Source organism: Pieris brassicae, chromosome 4 (assembly GCF_905147105.1).
Source record: "Pieris brassicae chromosome 4, ilPieBrab1.1, whole genome shotgun sequence".
Lineage (NCBI taxonomy): Eukaryota > Metazoa > Arthropoda > Insecta > Lepidoptera > Pieridae > Pieris > Pieris brassicae.
The window spans coordinates 12830146-12855214 of NC_059668.1; the positions used below are offsets into that span (position 1 = coordinate 12830146).

At 35.4% G+C, this 25069-nt stretch overlaps 1 protein-coding gene and 1 non-coding gene across 2 annotated transcripts in view; both read left to right on the forward strand.

Moving 5' to 3' along the window:
- The window catches only part of LOC123709022 (dynein axonemal heavy chain 2), a 65899-nt gene extending 41211 nt beyond the window's left edge, over window positions 1-24688 (forward strand). Inside the window, exons 55-81 of the mRNA XM_045660100.1 lie at window positions 51-254; window positions 606-710; window positions 1604-1830; window positions 2915-3144; window positions 4750-4904; window positions 5936-6035; window positions 6784-6908; window positions 7297-7519; window positions 8165-8340; window positions 9783-9878; window positions 10046-10120; window positions 10709-10908; window positions 11651-11814; window positions 12567-12713; window positions 13688-13833; window positions 14298-14458; window positions 15070-15274; window positions 16423-16608; window positions 17346-17530; window positions 19112-19253; window positions 19454-19534; window positions 20210-20377; window positions 20770-20872; window positions 21435-21592; window positions 21871-21986; window positions 22636-22769; window positions 24521-24688. Of these exons, the coding sequence (XP_045516056.1) occupies window positions 51-254; window positions 606-710; window positions 1604-1830; window positions 2915-3144; window positions 4750-4904; window positions 5936-6035; window positions 6784-6908; window positions 7297-7519; window positions 8165-8340; window positions 9783-9878; window positions 10046-10120; window positions 10709-10908; window positions 11651-11814; window positions 12567-12713; window positions 13688-13833; window positions 14298-14458; window positions 15070-15274; window positions 16423-16608; window positions 17346-17530; window positions 19112-19253; window positions 19454-19534; window positions 20210-20377; window positions 20770-20872; window positions 21435-21592; window positions 21871-21986; window positions 22636-22769; window positions 24521-24660 (4152 nt within the window). The 3' untranslated portion in view covers window positions 24661-24688. The remainder of the gene's footprint in view (window positions 1-50; window positions 255-605; window positions 711-1603; window positions 1831-2914; window positions 3145-4749; window positions 4905-5935; window positions 6036-6783; window positions 6909-7296; window positions 7520-8164; window positions 8341-9782; window positions 9879-10045; window positions 10121-10708; window positions 10909-11650; window positions 11815-12566; window positions 12714-13687; window positions 13834-14297; window positions 14459-15069; window positions 15275-16422; window positions 16609-17345; window positions 17531-19111; window positions 19254-19453; window positions 19535-20209; window positions 20378-20769; window positions 20873-21434; window positions 21593-21870; window positions 21987-22635; window positions 22770-24520) is intronic.
- LOC123709151 lies at window positions 3779-3890 on the forward strand. The gene has a single exon (XR_006753695.1). It is a non-coding gene; the product is annotated as a U5 spliceosomal RNA (small nuclear RNA).
- Window positions 24689-25069: the final 381 nt, after the last annotated feature.

The window sequence follows — 25069 nt, forward strand, 5'->3', positions numbered from 1 at the left end:
TGCACAAGCTACTAGGTCTGTTAACATTTATAGGAGCAATGTATTTTCAGGTCCAAGTGGCAGAATACACAGAGCAATGTATAGAGTACATGGGTGTGATTAACGTGCAACAACGCAACGCTGACGAGCAGCAGCGGTCCGTGGCGGCCCGCAGCAAGAAGACGCAAGAAGAGGAAGTTCAGTGCAAGAAGTTGGCTGAAGCTGCCATGAGAGACCTGGCCAGCGCCATGCCAGCTCTCGAAGAGGCTGTTAAGGTATTCGAATATTCCAAATTTATAAATAATTATGTTTTAATAAGAATAATGTAACAACTTATTAATAAGTGGAGGAAATTCAATAATATTAGTTATTTTTGATATTTAATTATTAAGTATTGTATTTGTATGTGTATTTTAATATACTATTATATCTTTGTTTTACATTAGATGGAACTTGATTTTATTATGAATACAGGAAATTCGGACATACTCAAAAATCACTAGTTACGCTCGTTTACTCTAATTCATAATATATCTACATTAATGTTTTGTCCTTATCTTTCTTGTTTTACTTTGTGAATGAATAAACGCTATTGATTATATCTACAGACCAAACGTTATTTTTAGGCTCTAGACGCTTTAAATAAAAAGGACATCACGGAAGTGAAGTCTTACGCTAAACCGCCACAAAAGGTGGAGATGGTTCTGGAAGCTGTGCTTATACTTTTACAGGTACATATTTAATACAATTAAACATCATCATTTTTTTTGCTCCATTTCTGGACGTAGGCCTCCTCCATCTTCTTCCAGTACGAGTATTGGCATCCACTAAGAGACAAGCTCTTTGACGATGTCTGGCTACCTAGTCGGTGGGTCTTCATTAAAGGAGCCTGCGTGCAATCTAATCATTATAACAAATATCTAACTAGCATAAGTATCCTATGAGGGATTCAAATCGCCGAAAAAACTAGGGATGTTTGTTCGAAGTATAAAAAAATTAATATATATAGTGACTGACACGTCGACTACTACTTCGTGTCACTCGCAGACCACGATTGATGAAGAAACGTTATTAACTGTTATTAAATTGTTATAATTCGATGTTTTATTTACAAAACTCGCGAGAATATACTCGATGATCACCGTGGTCCTATCACTGTACAAGAATCTAGAAAGAGACGAGAGATCTATGAAGAGAAGAGTGTATAGTAAAACACATTTTACTTTTGTATTTATTTATTTCGTAACTGTAGGATTCCGAACATAAATTATCAAAACCAAAAACGATAATACTAAAGATATAACCAAAAATAGAAAACCATATACACAAAACATTTCGTTGACTAAGTAAAACCTTCTGTGGTGTGTGTGTGAAAGCAAAGGTATGTTCGTGAGTGTGTATGTGGGGTTATGCTCATGATGCAAGTTATTTAGCGCTATAGATATTATTATTGCTTTTTTCAAGCATATGCCGAGATAGCTGATAGTTGTTGTACGAGCTCAGTTTTTTTCACTATTAACCTCAAAAACTGGTTCGATTTAAAAACTTCTTTTACTCTAAGAATTCCTGAGTAACATAGATTTTTTTAGATAATTATCCTTAATAATTAATTTGATCATTGAAGAAAGAACCGACCTGGGCGGAAGCGAAGCGCCAACTCGGTGACCAATACTTTTTGGACAGGCTGCGCGAATTCGACAAGGACAATATATCAGATAAGACGCTGAAGAAAATTGGTACATACACTGCGAAACCAGATTTTGACCCGGAGATTGTTGGTACTGTGTCTCTTGCTGCTAAGTCGTTGTGTCTTTGGGTACGGGCTATTGAGAAGTATGGAAAGGTTTATAAGTAAGTATGTGTGCCTTCAGCGTACGACTTTCATCCCTGAGGTCGTAGGTTCGACTGTTGTGCCTCAATAGACTTTCTATGTACCGCATTAAAATTCGCTCAAACGGTGAAGGAAAACCTTGTAAGGAAACCGGTTTAGACGCAAAAAGTCGACACGTGTGTCAGGCACAGGAGGCTCATCGCCTACTTGCCTATTAGATTAACAAATGATCGTGAAACAGATACAGAAATCTGAGGCTCACACCTAAATATTGTAGCGCCACTGATTTATTTTAATTTTTTTGTTTTATTAATTAAGTATAGGATATAATTTCGTTTAATAGTTCGTTGATTGATAGCTTTTGGTTATTTAAATGTTATTATTATTTATTTTTTATTTTATTATTTGTTAATTTTTAAAGGTTTGGTAAAAAAAATTAAATGGCACGTTCCCGTATAACGTGAGCGAGTATTATGACCATAAGTTTGACAACAATTACAAACAACTCAACTTATTATTATGAGTTATGACATTTTGAAAATTAATATGACCTATTTTTAATTGGCTGATAGTGCGGATTTTTATAATTAATCGATATACATGTAACACTTTCTTTGCAATTAAGCAATTTATTATTATTATAAAAAATTGAATTCACTTAGGAAACTTAAACTATAGGTTTTAGTATTTCCTAAATTGGATTCCTAAATATGGAAATTGTTTACGAAATACAGTAAGTATTTAATTTTCATTCAATTCAAGTTAATTTAGTTTTTATTCAAGTTAATTGTCAAATATAATGAAAATTTGCAATGAAGGTTTTTCTATATTATTTTATTTATTTTAATTGAGATTCTTGGGCTTGATGCTTGCTGCACAGAGATTTTGTTAGGTTCCAATTTAGTTAGCAAGTATACACGTTAAGCTATATCCAGTGGATGTAGATTGCCTCCCTTAACAATCAAATTGCCCCGCTGTGGGGCGTGGGTCCCACGTTGGGAAACACTTTCTCAGACTGAGTAATTTTTGGCCAAATATACCCTTCGCCTAAATAGATAGATACAGATAACCTCCATTTTTGAAGTCGTTGAAATATAATTATAGAATAGTAAAACCGAAAAAGGAGCGTCTAGAAGAAGCCCTGGAATCGCTGCGCATGAAGCAGCAGATTTTGGCAGAGGCCCGCGCCAAGTTACGGGAGCTGAGTGAGATGATTGCCCGACTTCAGAAGGAGTATGATGAGAAAGTCGCTCAGAAGGAAGAGTTGGAGAGGAAGGCTCGGATGCTGCAACTCAAATTAGAGAGAGCCGAAGCACTGATTACGGGATTGTCTGGTATGACTTTATCTTTAGAATAAATTTATTTTATTTACATGAGAAACATTATGTATATACGAGCAAGATACACGTCCAAATTTCAGTCTAGTAGATTTACTCTGACATGTATTGTTAATGCCTTTTTTGAATTTGTTAAACGCGCTAATATTAGCAATTTTAGACGGTAATTGATTAAATAATTGCACACCCTCATACTTAACAGACTTCTTCAAATAATTAGTACGCGGCCTCGGCAAGATAAGCAAACTAGCTCAACGAGTTTCTCTTTTGTTTGTCCTTCACATTCACTTTTGTTTTCCCAAGAATTTTTATTTAATCTTGTAAAAATACAAGATTATATCATGTTGATACTATGACAAATTTGAGCAACTTCAAGTTGCTTAAACAAGTTTTGATTACTACGACTAGTATAACTGGATACGGGATTATTATAATTTAAATATATATTTAATTTTAAAACAAGACAATATTTAATAATAACATTTTAAAATAATGGTCAATCATTGCTTGATCAAAGTAGAAACTACCGTGCAGTTTCTACTGTGATAACAGATGGCGCTTTAGTTGTTTCAAACGCGCTATCGGTGTATATGTTCAAGGGCTATATATAATTTATCAAAGAATCCTAATGTTACTCTGGTTTCCCTTCAAAACGTATAAATCTTTCGCCTTTTACTAAAGATTTCCGTGGAGGGGAACACTCAAATGAGTCTAACTCAAATTTTTGATACCCTTCAAAGGGTCTATAAATATATAATACTTTAATAAATTGGATACTAAGCCTGTTTCCACGAGTATTTATTATATGTGCAGCTGAGTCACCAAAATATTCTTTACATTAATTTAGTGTTATTTTACCCTTTGGTAGTAGTAATGATTTCAAAGTTAATCTCTATATACATATATAAAATTCTCGTGTAATGTCGTTTGTTCCCATACTATGAATCTTTTATGCATATTCATCATTCAGTAAGTCTGAGAATCGGCTACTATCTATCTTTCAAACCCCTAAGTGATAAGGGGTGTCCACCCCAAAAAACTTTTTTTTTATATTTAAACAATTTTTTTTGTTTTTATTTTTTTATGATACATACAACCCTTAATTGTCACCCCTCTACGATCAACCCCTATTTTTATTATAGTAGACAGGTTATTTTTATTTTTTATTGAACTAAAAAAAATGTTTCCTGGAAATAATATACCTGGCAAAACGACGTTTGCCGGGTCAGCTAGTATTAGATAGAATTTTGGACTTCGGAGTAAAATATTATTGTAATATTATTCCTCATCATTCCTGCATTTTTCTGAATACTGTTATGTAATATATATGGTTTATTGGTTAGCTTAGGTTAGCTAACATGTAACAACTGATGCTTATGTAATACATATATATTTCGTTAATATATAGCCTAGTACTATTCTATGGTTGTGCCTAAACTACCCTTTTTCGAATTTTGGTAAAAATTCAAAGTTGTATACATACTTTATTCTGTTGCTTTTCGTTACTTCTTGTATTCCTTTTATTGAATGTGAATATAACTATTTGATTTATTTATTGTTTAGTTAAATAATAAAATATTTATTAATTCATAACCATTAAAGGTGAACGAGAGCGATGGGAGCTGACAGTGGAGCGGTTAGACAAGGAATTTGACAATCTGCCTGGCGACTGTCTTATCGCGACAGGCTTCGTGGCTTACCTGGGTCCCTTTATATCCGAGTACAGGGAGGCGCTTATGTATGACTGGTTCAATGAGGTAATAATACGGCCGGATATATATATATTTTTTTTATAATTAATTGTTAAGCAACTTCTGAAATCGAATCAGTAGTTTTTTCTATTTAAAATATTAGTAAAGTGTAATTGCGTTGTTAAATTTTTATCACTTTATTACGTTAATAAATATTGTTTGTCTCGTAATTTCAGTTTAAAGTCGAGTTAAACAATTGTACCAATTTTAAATACGTCATTACTCAGTTACAGTTAGAAATTAAATGTGAGAAATACATAGGTAATTGCTTTAAGACCTGTGGAAACTTCACGTAATAAAATGTCTTGAAAACGTAATTTGCGAGCATTTTTGGTCTAGTGGCTGCAGCGTCAGGTACTGATCACTTAATTGCCTATTAGATTGATATTGCCACTGAATTATTTATTGTATGTTTTAAAAACCTTATAACAAACACAAATTTTGCCTTAAAAATGCCTCGAAATGAGCTTCGATTCTAAACAATTGTCGCCGTAAGATCTAAATTACATGTACATTGTACATATTTACCGTAAATAACATTTTGCCATCTGCTAATCGGATATCAGAAATGATTTCAAGCGTCATTGCTTATATATTGCGCCAGGCGCTAATTTTCTGTTGAACCCAAACACTCATGAAACATTCAATAATAAAACGAAAACTGTTTATTTATACTATTATATATTTTATTAACGGTAATTATGTTGAAACTGAAAGTATTATTCTCGTTCAACAATAGTTTAATTATTAATTACCCATTATGCTATGTAGAAATTATTACATCAAGTACACTTAATATGTCAAAAGAAAGAGACTACGAACGACACAGGAATCCTAGTGTAATTTCTCTTAACTCTCTATAACTTTATTATTATGTGTAATAAATATTAATTTAAAAAAAAATATTATACTTACGAAAGCATAGCGCTTTTCCTTAATTGAGAATTGGTTTATTATGTTCGTGATATGCCATGGAATGTAAGGGAAAATGTTTCTCTCATGCGGCGCTTTATTTAATTACTCGTATTACTACCCAGGTGTACAATGAAGGTGTGCCTTGTACAATGGATCTCAGTATGAAGTACTTCCTCTTGGACGACGCGACCTTAAGGGACTGGAACTATATGGGGTTACCCGGTAATGTTCATAAAAACATTATAACAAAATTAATGTATGCTTATTTTAATACATTGTATTACCTCATATAATACCTCATATTAATACAAGGAATAAAATAATATAACACTCTCTATCAATCTTGAAGCGTTGTTGTATGTACAAAAAAATATGAACGATTTTAAAAACAAATGGTGGGTTTCACCTGTATAATCCTCGAAATAGAACTGATTTAAGCGTACGACCAACCAGGCTTCAGAAGTTAAACCACTCCGTATATGGAAATTGTATTCGTTTTAACAACAAATTCCCAAACGAATTTAGAGATTTATCACTGAATAAAGTCAACACTCTCGTTAAACGTAAATTAAGCAATAAAGCTTTTTATAAATTTGAACATTATTTAAATGATCCTAATCCTTGGGATTGATTTTCTAGTTCAAACAATTGGTATGACTCAAAACTTGGCGATTAAAGAGTGGCGGAAAATTTCATGCCAGTTGTTCTTGCCCACTCTACGCCCTTGACTTGCGAACTCGTAGTAAATGTGAATTTAGACTCAATTTAACATCTTTTCTGTTGACGTTCATAAGTGTACTTGGTTATCTATAAAAATAATGTTATTTTGAGTTTACCCGATGTCAATGGAACTAGTATCGCGCTGCAATAATAATAAACGTTAATAATGTCAAAAGAACTTTAAAAACTTTTTTGCCATGTTTTTTGTGTCAGTTTCTACCAGACGGTTTATAAGATTTGTTAAATGTAGATGACAACTTCAGTGCTGAGAACGGCATAATAGTGGTTCGTGCGACGAGATGGCCGCTGGCCGTGGACCCTCAGGGACAGGCGCTCATTTGGATCTCACATCTCGAGGAGAAGAATGAAATTGAGGTATTTAATGAGACATTATTAATATAAAATGTCACGATATTTTTTTAATTCAAAAAGAATTTCGGAATGACTTCGGCTCGGAGCTTGCGATAAATAATGAATGAATAAATAAATAATAAACACTTAATTCATGACAGTAATATAGTTGTGACAAAATTTATCTAACGCTAGTTATTCTAGTTGCCCTCCTTTTGATTTAATTATGTTCAATTTTTTTATATTGTAGTGTAACGAAGTGATAATAAATAAAATAAATAAATATTCTAATACAATTATTGATTAATTTATGTGATAAATGTCTCCAAAATGTTTAAAAGATGGATATTGTTTTTTGTTACATTTTATACATCACTTTTGCGATATTTTAATTGTGTAAATAATATTCCAGATTGTCGACTTTGGTCAACCAAATTATCTTAAAGTAATGGAAACGGGCCTCACTGAGGGCAAACCAATTTTAGTCCAAAACGTTGGCGAAGTCCTGGACCCATCGATTGCTCCCATTTTGGATAAGGCCATAGTGAAAATTGGAACTGCCCTTGTCATTAAGTTTAATGAGAAAATGGTGCCTTATAATCAGAACTTCAGAATGTATTTAACTACAAAACTTGGTTGGTAGCTCTTTTTGTGTTATTAGTTGTTGGAGAGTGTTTTTATACACAATTAATGTTCAATTGAGTCCGTGACGTCGCCCGTGTAGTTTAAAAAAAAAATGTGTGCGTGTACTCGTGTACACACGTAAGAAGTGAAATTTCTTTTTGACCTTATTTTTCTAAAAATGATCTACTATATGCAACATTACAGAAATTGGTTAAATAAAGTTAAATTAGATAAAGTTAAACAAAAAGCTTTTATTATCCTAGACATGAATACAAATATTACGATTATTTCATTTTACCTTATTACTACTAAGATTATTACAGAATTTCATTAATTGTAATAGATTTATTACTATAATTGTTATCGTTATTATATATTTTTGTTAATAATGTCTTCGAATCAACCATGGTAGGGACAAGAACGTGTAACGGAAAAATGTGACGCGCAACCGAAAAATGTGACGGTAAATTTTTTTCCAACGCCGATAAAGAAGTTTCACTTCAAAAATATATATCATACTAGTAATTTATTTAATTTTTAATAAGATTAATGTACTAAATGACTTTTCACTTATTCCGGCATTTCGTATCCCTCAGTAAGCTGTTAAGTGAATTCACCAAATATTTCGTCATGAAGATGAGGTTTTAATTTACCAGGCAACCCTGTGTACACGCCCGAGACTTTGACAAAGACGACCATGGTGAACTTCGCCGTGAAGGAGCAAGGTCTGACGTCCCAGCTGCTTGGCATCGTGGTGCGCAAGGAGAGACCGCAGCTGGAGCTCATGAAGGACAACCTCGTCATGACCATCGCTAATAATAAGAAAGTTCTGGTGAGTAAATTTGAGTTTTTGTTATGGACTCGAGACTTGTAAGAAATTTGTTTTATTGCTAAATTTCAAATCCATAAGAGATTAGGTTCTAGGTGTTTTAGTACTCTTGATTTTTGGTCTTAGTTACATTCTATCCATTACGTATGCAGTATTGGCCTAGTGGCTTTAGCGTGAGACTCTCATTCCTGAGGTTGTAGCTGTGCAACAATGTTGTTTCTATGTCTACATTTGTGAGAAAAAAAATGTATTAAATTACAGTGAGAAGTGCAAAAATACATGTTATACAGTTATTAAGACAAAACTAAACAGAAACAAAACAAAAACAAACTAAACTAAAAAGATGATACATTAAAAATAGAAAGTAAAAAGACACAAATCACTAATAGATTATTTAAGATAATAGTTTACCTATAATAAATATATTTTGAGTTTTGAGTTTAATCCGTCGAATATTGTTGATTGGTTGAGTATGGGTGGCTCACACGTCATGCTTGTAAACAGTTGCCGCTTCCGGAAACTGGACTGCGATATATGCGAGATATGCGACTATGTTTGCCATAGTCATTTTGTATGATGGTTTTATATTTTGTTTTTTACGCCCTGTTTTTTCCCTAAGCCGATACCCTCTGTCTTTGTCGATGAGTAGGGATATCTGAGACAAATTAAATGACGTGTAATAAGTGATACGAGAATCTTATAATTCATAATAAACAATCATGACATGACCCATTCCTTGACGGCGTGGGACACAGAAGGAAAACTGATCGTCAACTTGACTATTAATAAACAAGTGATCACGAAACAGATAAAGAAATCCGAAGTCCTTTAAATGTTTTAGAGTTTTTTTTTACTTTCTATATGTAGAGAGAGAAGATTGGTTTTATTAAATATAAATAAAGTATTGTCTTTTGTTAAAATAGCTTTTACACATTAAGAAAAACACTTTTTGAACGGATTAAAGCTATGTATTATTATTAAAACTTATAATATTTACATAATTCTAAATTTTAATATATTCTAAATTTAATATATTTTATATTTTTTATTGTTTTCTTTTGCAAATGTTTGAATTTCTTGTATATCATGTATTCCATCTTTTTTTTATACAACTAGGGGCGATCGAGCAGGAGGCTCACCTGATGTTAAGTGATACCGCCGCCCATGGACACTCTCAATGCCAGAGGGCTCGCGTGTGCGCTGCCGGGCTTTTAAGAATTGGTACGCTCTTTTCTTGAAGGACCCTAAGTCGAATTGGTTCGGAAATACTTCAGGGGACAGCTGGTTCCACAAAGCGGTGGTGCGCGGAAAAATCTTGGGCTATATCTTTCGTATAATTCTTTTTTGTTATTTATAATTCGTGTTAGGATTACGAAATAAATAAATCTATTAAATAAGTGAATTTTGATTGTCTCTTTATATCATTTATATCGTGTTAATTACAGATGGATTTAGAAAACGACTTGTTGCGTATTATGTACGAGTCTCAAGTACCGCTTTTGGAGAACGAGGAGTTGTTCGTAACACTTCAGACTTCGCAGGTATTTAAAGATATAACCCATATACATGCATCTCTTTATAATGTTGTATTTATTATTATTAAAAAAGTAACTTCATTTAACATGTCTTCTCTATACTTGATGTTTAAAATTGTTCTGGTCTAACTTTGTTAAGAAGAGAATTGGAAATTCAGTTTTGTTTTTTTTAGCGCACATCCCTTGAAGTGAAGGAAGCCCTGATCACATCACAAGTTACGGAAAAGGAAATTGATACAGCCCGACAGGTTTAGTCAATGCCAATCTAGTGGATATCATAAAAAAATACAGGGTGTAGATATTTTCGAATCTTAATAAGTATTAGTAAAACAAGTCAATTTTCTTATGAAAACGAAAAATAACTAATAACTCTGTAGAGATCGAGTTTAAGGACCTACTGTAGAACATTTTTTTGCAGCTGATGACCCCATGAAACCCCTAGTTGCATTTATACACGACTTTTTGCCCAACCTGTATATATATATATATATATTTAATACTAACTAAGATTTTACAAGGTATACTTATCTATGGTTCATTTATTTGTAACACACATTATTTTCACCCGTATTGAAGCAAATATCTCTAAATATATTATAAATTAGAAACCAAGTTTTTAATTATTTTGGACTTATCGGAATCTGTTAAAATATACATATTATTATATTTTATTGGAATCAATTTACTGAACAATGTTTGAAATATATTATCTATCCTCAAATCTAATAAATAAATTTCATCCTTGTTAGGAATCCTCTCCTTTATTTTTCATGTTAAACTTATTTTTCGATACTGACAAAAATAATAACAAAATAATTTCATCCCCCATGCAATAGGGATACGTACCGGTCGCAGTGCGGGCATCAGTATTGTTCTTCGCCCTGAACGACCTGTCACGCATAGACCCCATGTACCAGTTCTCTCTGGACGCGTATATCGACCTGTTCACGTACTCCATCGACCGAAGCCCCAAAGGGGGCGAATTGGAGGACAGGATCAACAACTTGAATGAGTTCCACACCTTTTCTGTCTACAAGTAAGTGTTTGATTCTCTCGGGTTTATCTGAGTCTTTTACTTGGAACTCATGTTATAATGTTTCACGTGATCGTAGTGCTAAAATGGTAATCGTATTATAGAAAATGGTAAAATAAGATGTTATTCCTATAAAGACTGAGATAAAAATGTATTATTTTTATTTGTCTACTCACGCTGAGGGGTTTTTTAATAGAACGGCAAACCGGCAGGAGGTTCACCTGATGTTAAGTGATACCGCCGCCCATGGACACTCTCAATGCCAGAGGGCTCGCGAGTACGTTGCCGGCTTTTTAAGAATTGGTACGCTCTTTTCTTGAAGGACGAAGTCGAATTATTTCGTTGCATATATTAATTATTCACCCAGTAATAAAGTCGTCATAACATTTAAAATTATAATGCCTGGTAAAAGTTAAAAAAAAACACTGTTTTCTTTTTAATTACGATAATTAAACATGAAATATTATTCGTCATTCGGCATTCGTCATTAAATACTAAACAAAAACTTTGACATCAGCGCCCTCTATGGGAGTTAGTATTCATTAAAAAAGTCTATTTTGGTTCAAATTTTGTGGTTGGATGGCGAATCCCTTCGTTTAAAACCCCTCTTTGCAAAATTATATTTATATTTTATACTACCAATAACATATTGTTACGTTTCTATATTTTTTTAAGACCCGAGTCCAAATCTTGACCTTATTAGAGATTTGTAAATACCGTCTTCATTTGATTAAAATACTTTTAGAAACACATGTCGTGCGTTATTCGAACGACACAAACTCTTGCTGTCTTTCCACATGGTTTCGCGAATTCTATTCCAAATGGGAAAGATGAATATGAACGAGTATCTGTTCGTATTGAAAGGAGGTATAGTTCTCGACAGGTCTGAACAACCTGACAATCCTACAAGTGAGTCGAAATACTTATTTTGTGAATGTAAACGTAGAGGTATAATATTTTGAGTGAAGACAGGAAGTTTTGTTTGTTTATAAAAAAATGGTTGTCTATAAAGTTTATTTACGGACAAACGTGACAACGTCATAACAAAATATTGATGAAATGATTGCGTACTTTTATGAATAAAATTGAATTTTAATTATATTAATATTTAATCACTATGTATGGATACAAAAAAAGAAGGATGCATAGGCCAATCGTGTGGAAAAAAGATATATGCGGCGCAAGCGTAAAATGAGCGTAACGGGACAATGAGTAATACTTTTTCGTGCGTGCAGCCGGCGGTCATTTATTAGACGCTGTCACGTCAAATATGGATTTAAATTAAATTCGCGTCTTACCTATTTCTTTAATATACTTAATGTTGTCTGATATTTTCTTATTTGTACCAACGTATTATAATATTTTAAATCTATTTTCAATTTTACTAAAAAGATACCATTTTTCGTTTTTTTTATATTTCTTATTGTTTGAATAGGAGTGTAATGCTTTTAGATCAGTGTTGGCCTAGTGGCTTCAGCATGCGACTCTCATCCCTGAGGTCGTAAGTTCGATCCCCAGCTGTGGAGTTTCTATCCATGTGCGCATTAAACATTTTCTCGAATGGTGAAATAAAACATCGTGAGGAAACCGGCTTGCTTTAGACCCAAGAAGTCGACGCGTCCGTCAGGCACAGAATGCTGATCACCTACCTATTATTTCAGACTGGCTACCAGAGGATTGTTGGGATAATATCACAGAGTTGGACAAGATACCGGGCTTTCATGGTGTCATCGACGCTTTTGAAACGTTCTCAAAGGAGTGGAAGGAATGGTATCTTCACCCGGAACCGGAATCGCAGCCGCTCGTAGGTAAGGTTATGACACGAACTTCACTTTGAACAAGTAATTGTATATTTATCGTCTTAATACATTAGGCAAAATGTAAGCAATATTAATACATTTATATATATATTCTATAAGTATCGTGTCGTATCTCGCCTAGTCTATGTAAACTAAACACACAACTTGATAGACATTATATGAGGCTGTACATTTTGCTCACACAGACGTTCTTAGTTTGATAAGCATGGCGATTCCCTCGTCGAATCTCTCTGCGAATCGTCGAGAGTTACGCCCCGAGAGTATATCCAGACGTAGGCACTCTCTTTGACTGTTACATTGCATTCATTCTTTACATGTCAATTAACTAAATCATGGAAGTTACACCCCGAGAGTATATCCAGACGCAGGCATTCTTCTAAAATTTTTCACATTTTAATGCATTGTTTGTAATTAATAAACACATTTTTGAAGTGAAACGTCTTTATCGGCGTTGGAAAAAAAATTACCGGCACATTTTTCGGTTACGTGTCACGTTTTCCCGTTACGCGGAGTCTTTTTCTTGTACCTACCACGGTTGATTCGAAGAGATTCGAAGCCATTAATAAGAAAAATAAAATAATAAATCTATTACAATTAATGAAATTCTGTAATAATCTTAGTAGTAATAAGGTAAAATGAAATAACAGTATGATTTGTATCCATGTCTATGATAGTAAAAGCCTTTTGTTAAACTTTATCTAATTTAACTTTATTTAACCGATTTCTGTAAAGTTGCATATAGTAGATCATTTTTCGAAGAACAAGGTCATAAAGAAGTTTCACTTCTTACGTATGTAGACTAGACAACACGCACACATTTTTTAAAATCATTTAGCTTGTATTCTATTGTTATATATGGTTAATATAGAGTCAACGTACAGACATTAGACAAATTTAAGTAATATATAAGTTTTATGTCTATCCAAAGTGATCTTGGAAACGTTAATGGATCTTTTAATCAGGTGAATGGAACGAGATATGCAACGAGTTCCAACGTATACTATTCGTACGTTCGCTACGAGCGGACCGCGTGTCTGCGTGCGTGTCTGCCTTTATCGTGAACACGCTGGGACCGCGGTACGTGGAGCCGCCCGTGCTTGATATTAAGGTATTTGGTGTACCAGTATGCATTTTTAACTAAATTATTTTGTCTTAAGAAATTTATATCCCTCTGAGCATTGAAAGCACTGAGAGTTTTTCGGAAAACTATTGAAACCAGCCTATTGAAGTACGGAACGAACTAATCGATTTAGCGTTCATCATGAAAACTTTCACTAGGGTCCTTCAATTTCTGAAAGGCCGGCAACGTACTCGTGAGTTTCACTTCATAATTTTTTATCTATTGTTTTAAAAGTTACAAAACCTAATTCCAAAAAAATATGTTCCTTATTTCACATAAGATGATTTGAATTTTGGAAAACAAGGCAATATTACTTCTTTTTAGACTTCTTCCATTTTGCGTCAGTAGTGTTTGTGTGATTTTCGGTCTTCGTAAATTCTGTCCATCCATTGACTTTTTTTTTTACAAAAATTGTTTTTTTACGTGAATAGCAAAATTCTGTATAATTTCAGGCTGCTTGGGAAGAATCGACATGGAAGACGTCCCTTCTCTTTGTGTTATCCCCCGGAGTCGATCCGACTGCGGCACTTATCCAACTGGCGCAGGATGTCAAGATGTTTGACAAGTTCCAGTCACTCAGCTTGGGTCAGGGACAGGCGCCCACTGCGGCTAGGTGAGTATTTTAATTGAATCAATTCAATATCAGGGCTGGTACTCTGTAACTTCTAATAGCAAAAATGATCCCAAGTTCGGACATCGAGGCAGAATACGCAATTCCACCTGTATCAACTCCACGTCCGTCACTGAGCGTTTTTTAATGCAGTTTTTGGCTTCTATGTGGAACCAGCTGCCCACTGAAGTATTTCCGAACCAATTCTAATTAGGATACTTCAGGAATAAAGATTTTCAATTCTTAAAAGACCGGCAACGCACTCGCGAGCCCTCTGGCATTGAGTATCCATGAGCGGCGGTTAAGCTTAATTACAAACCCGACGAGGTCTCTACCGCTATGTAGACTAAAATTTATGGCTAAACTATGTATAAGTTAAGTTAATTTTCCAATAACGCTGGTTAAATACTCCTATATCGTAGACTTATTATGATAAACTAGCGGATTCGATAGACGTTTAGCGGACAAGTTGAACAAAATAAATTGTAAATCTAAACCATTTATAGATTTTAGATTTATAAATAAAATGACAGAAAACATAATCTATTTATTTAATAAAATATTAAATAAGACTGCAAGAAAATCTTCCGATTTTTCTGTTCCTAATACTCCAGGATGCTCATCTCTGGTATGCGCGATGGCGGCTGGGTTTACCTTGCCAACTGCCACTTGGCGTGTGAGTGGCTGGGCTCCATCCGAGGCCTGGACAACCCGAAGATTCACCCGAGGTTCCGTCTCTGGCTCTCATCCATGCCCGATGACAAGTTCCCTCTCAGCGTTCTGCAGAGAAGTATTAAGATGACCACGGAGCCGCCGCAGGTGCCACAAATATACACTTAGCCCCAGTGGATCTTGGTCTTAAATTTTTCTTCTTCTGGCAGCTCTTGTTAGACCTCTGGGCTCGTATCGCTCGGATGGCGAATCGTATTAAGCGTTAAGAAATGTATGAAAATAAGTTTCATATGCGAGAAATCGTATTAAGCGTGATCGTGTTAAACGGGTTCTACTGTATATAAATGTGTGATTTTTACACTTAGAGACCTTTCAGAAGAATTTTATCTAGTCCAAGATAGTCTATACATTTTACATTCAATATACCTATAGGTGGTATATAGTCTTCTAATCTTAGTAGTAATACGGTAAAATTAAATATTTGTATTCATGTATATAAAAATAAAAGCCCTTTGTTAAACTTTATCTAATTTAACCTTATTTAACCAATTACTGTAAAGTTGCATATAGTAGATCATTTTTCGAAAAATTTGGTCAAAAAAGTTTCACTTACGTGTTTGGGGGGTCCCCTTATCACTTAGGGGTTTGAAAGATAGATAGTAGCCGATTCTCAGACAACTGAATAATGAATATGCATAAAAATATTCATAAGAATCGGTCGAACTGTTTCGGAGGATTATGGGAACGAACATTGTGACACGATAATTTTATATATTAGATAATAAACCCTGAGTTCATACCTCCAAAAGACACACAATTGTCAGTAAGGATAAAGAGGAAATTAGACTGGTTATCTAAGAGGTTAGACTGAAAATATAAGAACTAATCATTTGCCTTTGAAAAGTCGACAATACGCACAAACACTCACGAAATTATGCAATTAGGAGCGTAATTCATAAATAAAATTGGCAAAAATGTAATCAAATTCAAATGGTTTTAGCATAAACCAAACTAAAAGGCTCTTGCAATAAATAAATAAATATATACAAAAACTAAGTGAATCAAGTGACGGTCAGCCGAACACCATAAAAGTATAACCTTTTTAGGTCTGGGCCTCAAATTCTGTATCTATTTCATGATTGTCAATCTAATAAGCAACACAGCCTCCTGTGTTTGACACACGCCGAGAACTTTTTGGGTCGAAAGTTTCGGCACGAAGTTTTCCTTCACCGTTCGACTCAATGCCATACTAAGGAAAAATGTACTCTTGTGATCGTTAACAATTCGCATTTCAGGGTCTGAAAGGTAACCTCGTCCGGATATTCTCGAACTTGAACGAGGATAAATTTGACGAGGCCACACCGAAGTATCGACGGCTTCTCTTCTGTGTCTCTTTCTTCCACTGCTCTCTTATTGCCAGGAAGAGATTCAGGCAGCTGGGCTACAATGCCGTGTACAGTTTTAATGATTCCGATTTTGATGTAAGTTTCATATTGTCATTTTCATAACTGCAATTATTATTTCATGATTATAGAATTATGAGAATAATATATATTACATTTGACTTGACTTGACAGACTTTGTCCTGCATGATATTTCAAGCGATTAGGATATTAAACAAAGTATAAAAATACCGACTGCAGCGCCATCTGCCGGGCTCATTTGTGAATCTAAACCATCTAGGCCTCCACCCAAACGCATACAAAAAAAACATTCAAATCGGTCCATCCGTGTAAGAGGAGTTCAGTGACATATATTTTACGAACAGTAGAATTATATATATATGTAAGCCGTTTAGTACATTATATACACGGCTTACACATCCTATCTTTTTAGTTAGAGCAAACTTCACACGGTGTGCAAATTTGATTGGAATCGGTTAAGTAGTTTATGATTCCATAGCGGACAAAGAACATTAGCATCATATCAACGTATAATTAAGATTATAAGAATAATTAACAATGATAATAATAAACTGTTTTTCTTATAATATTTGAAAATGTTATCAAATAGTTGACCTACATGAAATCTATCAATCCATTTTTACCGTATGCAGTTTGCAATATTTGACAGCGCTCGGGATGAGATTGTGACTTTAGGACGTTACATTTTGACTTGCATTTTTAAATAATTCATTGTTATATTTTTTTTAATAAACAGTACATATATTTTTATATAAATAAGAGTTGTGTCATATACAAGCTAAAACAAAACGCAGGTATCGGATAATCTCCTAGCGAACTACCTGGAAGAATACGAGGAGGTCCCGTGGGACGCTCTGCGGTACTTATTCGCCATCATCAACTACGGGGGACACATCACAGACGATTGGGACAAGAGGGTGCTCATCGCGTACATCAACCAGTTCTTCTGCGAGGAGGCCTTGGAGACTCCATTTTATAGGTGACAACTTGATACATTATCAGAAGTCTCGCAAGTGCGTTGCTGACCTTTTAAGCTGTTTTGACCACACCACATCATACACAACACAAACATTCTTATAAGCTACCCAAAAACACTTTCTTCGCTCAACTTTTTTTCTCTTTCAGAGGCACTTTAACCACTTTCTTGAAAATAGAATTTCCGAAAGAATCGATTCAAAACTTCCTAAATTATTATTCCTTCCTTAATTAACTATCTTACGCAACGTCTTCTAAACCTGTCCTATGAAATGTATACGTAAGTGATATGTAGAATTTATTATGACGTCAAGTAATCAATTCAACCGGAAAAGACTCCCCACGTCACAGGGAATCCTAGTGGAGACAGGTGTACTTTCTCCGTGAACTATTCATCCATTTTTATTATGTGTAATTAAATTATCTTTTTAAGACCTTCTTTGCTTGAAGGACCCGAAATAAATACTTCTACTACCCACCCCGGGTTATTCCACATAGTGCTGCACAGCTATAAGTGCCTTAAAAATGCTCAGTTGGTTGACATTTTTAGTCTAATTCACTCATAAAAGCTAGTGCCAATGCACTCTTTCAATTAGTATTATTTTGCCCCGTTCCGTCAAGATTATTTTTTTATGTAATAGGAGGCAAACGGGCAAGAGGCTCACCTGATGTTAAGCGATACCGCCGCCCATGGACACTCACATTGCCAGAAGGCTCGCAAGTGTGTTGCCGGCCTTTCATGAATTGGTACGCTCTTTTCTTGAAGGATCCTAAGTCGAATTGGTTCGGAAATACTTCAGTGGGCAGCTGGTTCCACATAGTTGTGGTGCGCGGCAATAACTGCCTTAGAAAACGCTCAGTTGTGGAACGACGGACGTCGAGGTGATACGGATGGTATTTTGTATTTTGCCTTGACATCCGATAATAAAATTCAGCTGCGGGTTTTGACCGAACAACTCTTCTAAACACTCCCCATGGTAAATGCGGTAGGAGATGCAGAGAGACCCAACATCTCTACGCAACGGCAAGGGATCAAGTCGCCCGGAAAGTGATTGTGTGAAGATGTGTTAAAGCTGTAATGAAAAGAGATAGATATACACTCTAGCGTTGTGCTTTTTTTATGAATACACAGCTAACTTTTGGGTTAGTTTAATTATAGTATGTATTATTATTAAAAATAAAACAGAAATCAAAACTATTCGGTTTCTGTTATAAAGAAAGAAAATCTTTATTATACCCAAAATACAGGCTATTTAGGATTCCCTGTGTTGCGGGAAGCCAGTCTCTTTCTTTTAACATATGAACTATATTTAGCTTTATGATTTCTACATAACACAAATTTATATTTAAACTATGTTTGCACGATAAGAATATTTTCTGTATCAGCATAGGATAGGTTGACAAGATATTCTTTGAGATTTTTAGTAAGTGTATGTAATGTTAGTGATAATTTTATTTTTCAGGAAGTGGTTAAAGATGACAAAGAGGTTATGTAAGCGCATTTTTAATTTTATTTAAAAATGGCGAACATTATTAGTGACGAACACGGATCTGTGTCCTGTGAACCTACTATTTATTTTTGCAGGCTTTCCAGCATTCCCTCTTACCACATCCCAAGAGACGGAAGCCTGGAGTCCTATCGTGACTTCCTGGATCTGTTGCCGCCCTATGAAAGAGCCGAGTCTGTTGGACAACATGCCTCTGCTGACGTTGCTACGCAAGCACAGGTTTGATTTCCATTCAGCATGTTTTTCTTTAATTTCTTCTTTAACAAAAACCTTTTTATTCATTGTTTTAATAAGATTTAAGATTGAGAGCGCTAAATCCGACTCATGTATGTCAAAAACGCATATGACATACGGGAGACAATAAGTTTTAAAATTAATATTTTTCTAATCAATGTTAAATTTTCTCGTACACATTTCAGGATGCCCTAATAATGTGTTCGACCCTATTTGCTCTGGCCTCCACGGGCGGAGGGGGAGGCGGTGGAGGGGAAGACCAAAAGGTCTGTATTAGACGAAGTATATAATATGGTGACAAAATATAACACATAAGCTGCTATTAAAACACGACTTAAATACAAATGAAGACTCAAGAGTCGGGCAAACTATTTATCTTCAATATTCTGACAGACAGACAGTGCTGAACAGTATAAGAGCAATAATTGAAAACAGGTTTCATATTAAAATTATTTATATTTAATATTTAAAATAAATTTAAACTAAAAATTACTGTATTTGACTCAAAAAACATTTTGTACTTATATTCTAAAGGTTGTAAACATACAATAGGCAACGAAACGTTGAGATACAATAATCATATTGGTTAAATTTAAACATAATATACGTCTTATATTTATATTCTATGTATATATTAAAATCACTTGAACATTATCATTTTTGTAATACCAAATAATATAATCTAAATCATTATATGTTACATTTGAAAACCACTACGGTTTGTACATTACCCTTAGGTACACGTACCAGACATGAAATACAGTAATTAAAAGCCAATGCTTTTGCTTCAAAAAGCAAGAGATTTTACGTTTATCTATTTTGGACCCTTATCGAACAAAATCTCTAAGATATGTCCTATATATCTTTGCTTGAGTTTTTGACAAAAAATTCAGAAAGATTGTCAACTCGGAACAGAAGAGAAACATCCTGGTATTTGATAGGTGGACGAGTTAGCAGCTGAGATGATAGTGAAGCTGCCGTCCAAGATAGACGTGGAGACCACGGAGCGGATGATGGGGCCGGAGATTGTGATGCCCATGTGCGTCTCCCTTTTGCAGGAAATCGGATACTATAATGTCCTTATATCGGGCATTACCTCTGGCTTGAAGGTATTGTTTTATAGTTACTACGGGTTCGAATTGTTGGATATTTCTTAAAAATGCCGTTACACGTGAAGGTTAAGTTGAAGGTTATAATTCCAATTGATTTTCTATGGGCGCGTTTAACACTCGCTCGTATGGTGAAGAAAATCATCGTAAGGAAACCAGAATGCCTTAGCTTCAAAAAGCCAAAAGCTTGTGTCAAGCACGGGCTGATAACCTTTATTCGGGAATTCTTTATACGGGATTAAGAGAAATAATGACGAAACGTAGAGAAGTCGGAGGCCAAGAACTAGAATTGGTACGCTGTGATTTCTTTTTAATTTTAAAGTGAATTGTCCAGTTTGTATAGACTAATTTCACTTAAATTTAGTCTGAAGCCGATTTTTGACCTTTGACAGGAGTTACGTCGTGCCATTGAAGGCCTGGTGGTGATGTCTGAAATGCTGGAAATTATGTACACGTGTATTTTCGAAGGGAGAGTTCCCACTTTCTGGCAAAAAGGTTACTCAATTTTTGTATTGACTCAAATTGCCACTAGATAACTTTTTGTATTGAAAATGACCAGTCAAATTTTTCAGAACACAAAGTGTTTGTTTAAGCTGTGATCGATTATTTTTTGTTAGTAAAAATATGTATAAGATATGGAAGAAAGTTCCTAGACACTATAACAGGGGAGTAGATCGGAATATACAATAGGATTGTAGCGAGACGGTATGGGAGATGCAGTCCGCTCGCTACAATACTGTGTCATACGAAAAGATTCGTTCACTATCTCTGTGTTGTGAATGGAAAGAGATAGGGAACGAATCTTTTCATTTTACCAATAACAATCTTTTTCATTCTTATGTGGGTTTAATATTCTTAGTAGGGATACGATACCGCTTATTGAATTAAAATTAAATAAACGTATATACGTATAAAGTTTGGTTAAAGTTTTTAATTGAGATGCTGTTGGTTGACCGAGTTATGAAACGCCATGGTCTTGTTTATCGTTACGTTTCCATTGGATACGTAGTTTCTATATAAATACAAGACGTTGAATTATTATGAAACAAATCTTCAGCCCGCCCATCGATGAAGCCCTTGGGCGCGTGGTGTCGCGAGCTCTTCCTGCGAGGCGGGCATTTGGGCGCATGGGCCAATGCGCCTCGCTCACCACCGACGCTTTGCTGGCTTCCATCTTTAGTCGCCCCAACTGGCTTCCTTACCGCTGTCATGCAGGTTAGTCTTAGTATTTTATCCAGCGTATCACGATGTACACTTTTAAATTGTCAAGAGACCGTTACTAACAAGTTTTTTTTGATTGATTATTGAAATAACCTTTTTTATTCCAGCCTTCGATTCATTTCAAATTGTTCAAGTTTAGTATTCACATATTTATAGTTCCACGGTTTTAAGTATCTTACGTACTGTACGTACCAAGAGCGTTCGTAACAGTGCAATTAGTGCTAATATTACTAAATTTATTCTGTGGTCACATAATATAGTTATTTTGACAGACGACAGCTCGTGGCGAGGGCTGGCCCATTGACACGTTGTGTTGGGAGTTTACGGTGATGCCTTTGGAGGAGACTTCCTTCGTCAGACCACCTAGAGATGGTGGTGTCTATATACGGTAGGAAATGTTATTTTACAACTTAAATCAAATATAATACGCTTTTTGCAGTGAAATTAATAATCGTATCTATTCTTAAATACATGATAATTACGGTAAACACACATTAATTTAATTAACCAAGACGAGTGCCCAATACTGTCTTCGAAACAATAACAGTTTATGTTATGTTCTCAGAGCGACTTCGGAAAAACGACGTTGAATATATTACCTATATCTTGGCTATAAGCTGTTCTTCTCCAGTGGCACTCTTCAATTCTCAGCGTTAAGGCAGTTTTTGTCACCATTATGTGGATCCAGCGGCCCATTAAAGTATTTCCAAACAAATTCGAATTCGGGTCCTTCAAGAAAAAAGTGTACTAATTCTTAAAAGGCAACACACTTGCGAGCCCTCTGGCATTGAGAGTGTCCATGGGCGGCTGTATCACTTAAAATCAGGTGAGCCTTCTGCCCGTTTGCACCCTGTTCTATATAAAAAAAAAGTCGTGTTATTGGCGCCGGACAACTTCCTCAACTCTGTCTTCGGTAAGCCTCTGCACCTGGGATATAGTAAGTCCTGTAATCTGCCCTGATCGGTCTCGAGGTTTGTTGCCCTCCACTGCGAATAAGCAGTTAGTTGTATAGTTATAAATAGATAAGTTTATTGCAGGGGCCTATACTTAGAAGGCGCTAGCTGGAACAAGAAGGAGGGCTATCTCCAAGAACCATTACCCATGCAGCTCGTGTTTCCAGTTACGCCTATACACTTTAAACCAATACGTGCAACAGGACGAAAGTTGCGCAGTATGTATACATACTCTCGCTATTATATTCATCGGTAATAGAAAACAACTACAATTGTTTTTATATCCTATTTGATATAACATTATATATGACTAAATTATGTAAAATTTTACAGAGTTACATTAGTATAACGTAATAATAGTATAAGGTCCTTACATATGAAATTGGCGTTTTGTATGGGAGGAACAAAAAGTCGAATATTTTTAAATATAATATATTTAATTAATCAAAGTATGAACCATTGTTTTCTATGCACTTTTGCCATCTCATAGGTAGTTCACTGATCCCTTTACTAAAAAAAACCAGTCGGACGGGAATCAATAAAATCTGTGAAGGCGATTTGGACTGCCCCATTAGAGTTAAAAAAAAATTCCTCGCAAGAAGTTGTCCAAATTTCGAAAACAATGGTAATCTGTTGGAGCAAGGACCGGGGAGTACGGAGGATGTCTTAGACATTCCAATTGAAGCACTTCTAATTTGGTAGCCGTCTGTTGTGCAGTGGTCTAGCGTTGTCGTGAAGTAGCAGTGGCGTGGAGCGTTTGACCAGCCTAGGTTGTTTAGCCGCTAGCTTTTCCATCATGGTTTGCAATTGCTGACAATAGACATCAGCCGTAATAGTCTGGCCAGATTTGAGAAAACTGCAATGAACAATACCGGCACTAGTCCACCAAACGCTTACAAGTAACTTTTTTGGGGTTAATTTTCGCTTGGGGCAGGATTTGGCTGGCTGACCAAGATCCAACCACTGCGCTGAGCGCTTCCGATCATCGTAAAGAATCCATTTTTCATCACAGGTTCGGTTTAAAATACCTTCATTATTGTGCCGGTTTAGTAATGTAACGCAGCAGTCGACGCGCGTTTTGCCGCTTTGCTTCAGTCAATTCGTGAGGTTGAAACCTTTCAAGCTTTTTCATCTTCCCAATTTGCTTCAAGTGAATTAAAACAGTTTTATCACTAACACCGCAGCCTACAGCTAACTCGGACGTGGTTTCCGATGGATCCGCTTCCACAATAGCCTTCAATACTTCATTATCAACTTGGGTCTCAGGCCGTCCACGGGGCTTGTTCTGCATGTCGAAATTTCCAGAACGAAAACTTTGGAACCTCAAACGAACTGTGTTTTCTTTTGCAACATGACCGCCATACACATTCACCCTTCGATTCGTTTCCGCAGCACTAGTGCCACGGCGGAACTCGTACTCGTAAATAATGCAATACTTTAAGTTTTCCATTTTGTAAAATGAGTGACGCAAACAGAAAAAAACAAATAAATGACGGTCATCGAAGCACAAATACATGAGTAAATAGCTGTACAAATTTGAATTTGAAATTCCTAACCAAAGAGGAAGTATTTGAGGTCAAAGTGGCCAGTACGACAAAACGCCAATTTCATATGTAAGGACCTAATATATAGGACATGTCCATAGATATCTTTTTTTAACTTTTGAATCATTGTTTACCTAAGCAGATATAATTATTTATAATTGGTACAGATACCGGCAAACTTCTTGAGTATTAAACAAGGGAGTGCGGGAAAGTACGCATCATCCACAGCGCGGGACACAAACGTCACTTCCGCCGCCCAGTGATATCTAAAAATCGCTTCTGCACAGGCAAGGACATTTGCTCAAAATGTTTGCCGGTATCTACATAACGTTAGCAAAGTCGCAGCACAGACTTACGGGCATTAACTATAGTACTGATTGCTGACAGTGATTGTAACTAAACGTTTTGTGAATAAAATATTATAGATCGCTACGTCTGTCCGTGCTACTACTACCCGAAGCGAATGGGCGCGTTCGTTGTGGCTGTCGATCTCCACTCTGGGAAGGAAATACCAGACTTCTGGGTGAAGAGAGGAACCGCCTTACTATGTACTTTAGCTACTTAGTTTATTTATTAAATATTTCTTCAACTTTTCTGTGCTTTTATTAATATATATTATATATTTATCGCTTCTTCAAAGTATGTGTTTGGTTGTGTAATAAGGTATGAAATTTTAGCCTAACATAGTGGAGATGGGAGACAAATGGAAGAGTTTGAGGGCCATCACTCTGTCGGAGGTGGTGAACTAATATTAAATATAATAACATAAAATTAATTAATAAGAGCAGTGTTGGCCTAGTGGCTTCAGCGTGCGACTCTCATCCCTGAGGTCGTAGGTTCGATCCCCGGCTGTGCACCAATAGATTTTCTTTCTATGTGCGCATTTAACATTAGTTCCAACGGTGAAGGAAAACAACATACGATTTACAAATGATCATGAAACAGATACAGAAACCCCTAGACCTAAAAAGGTT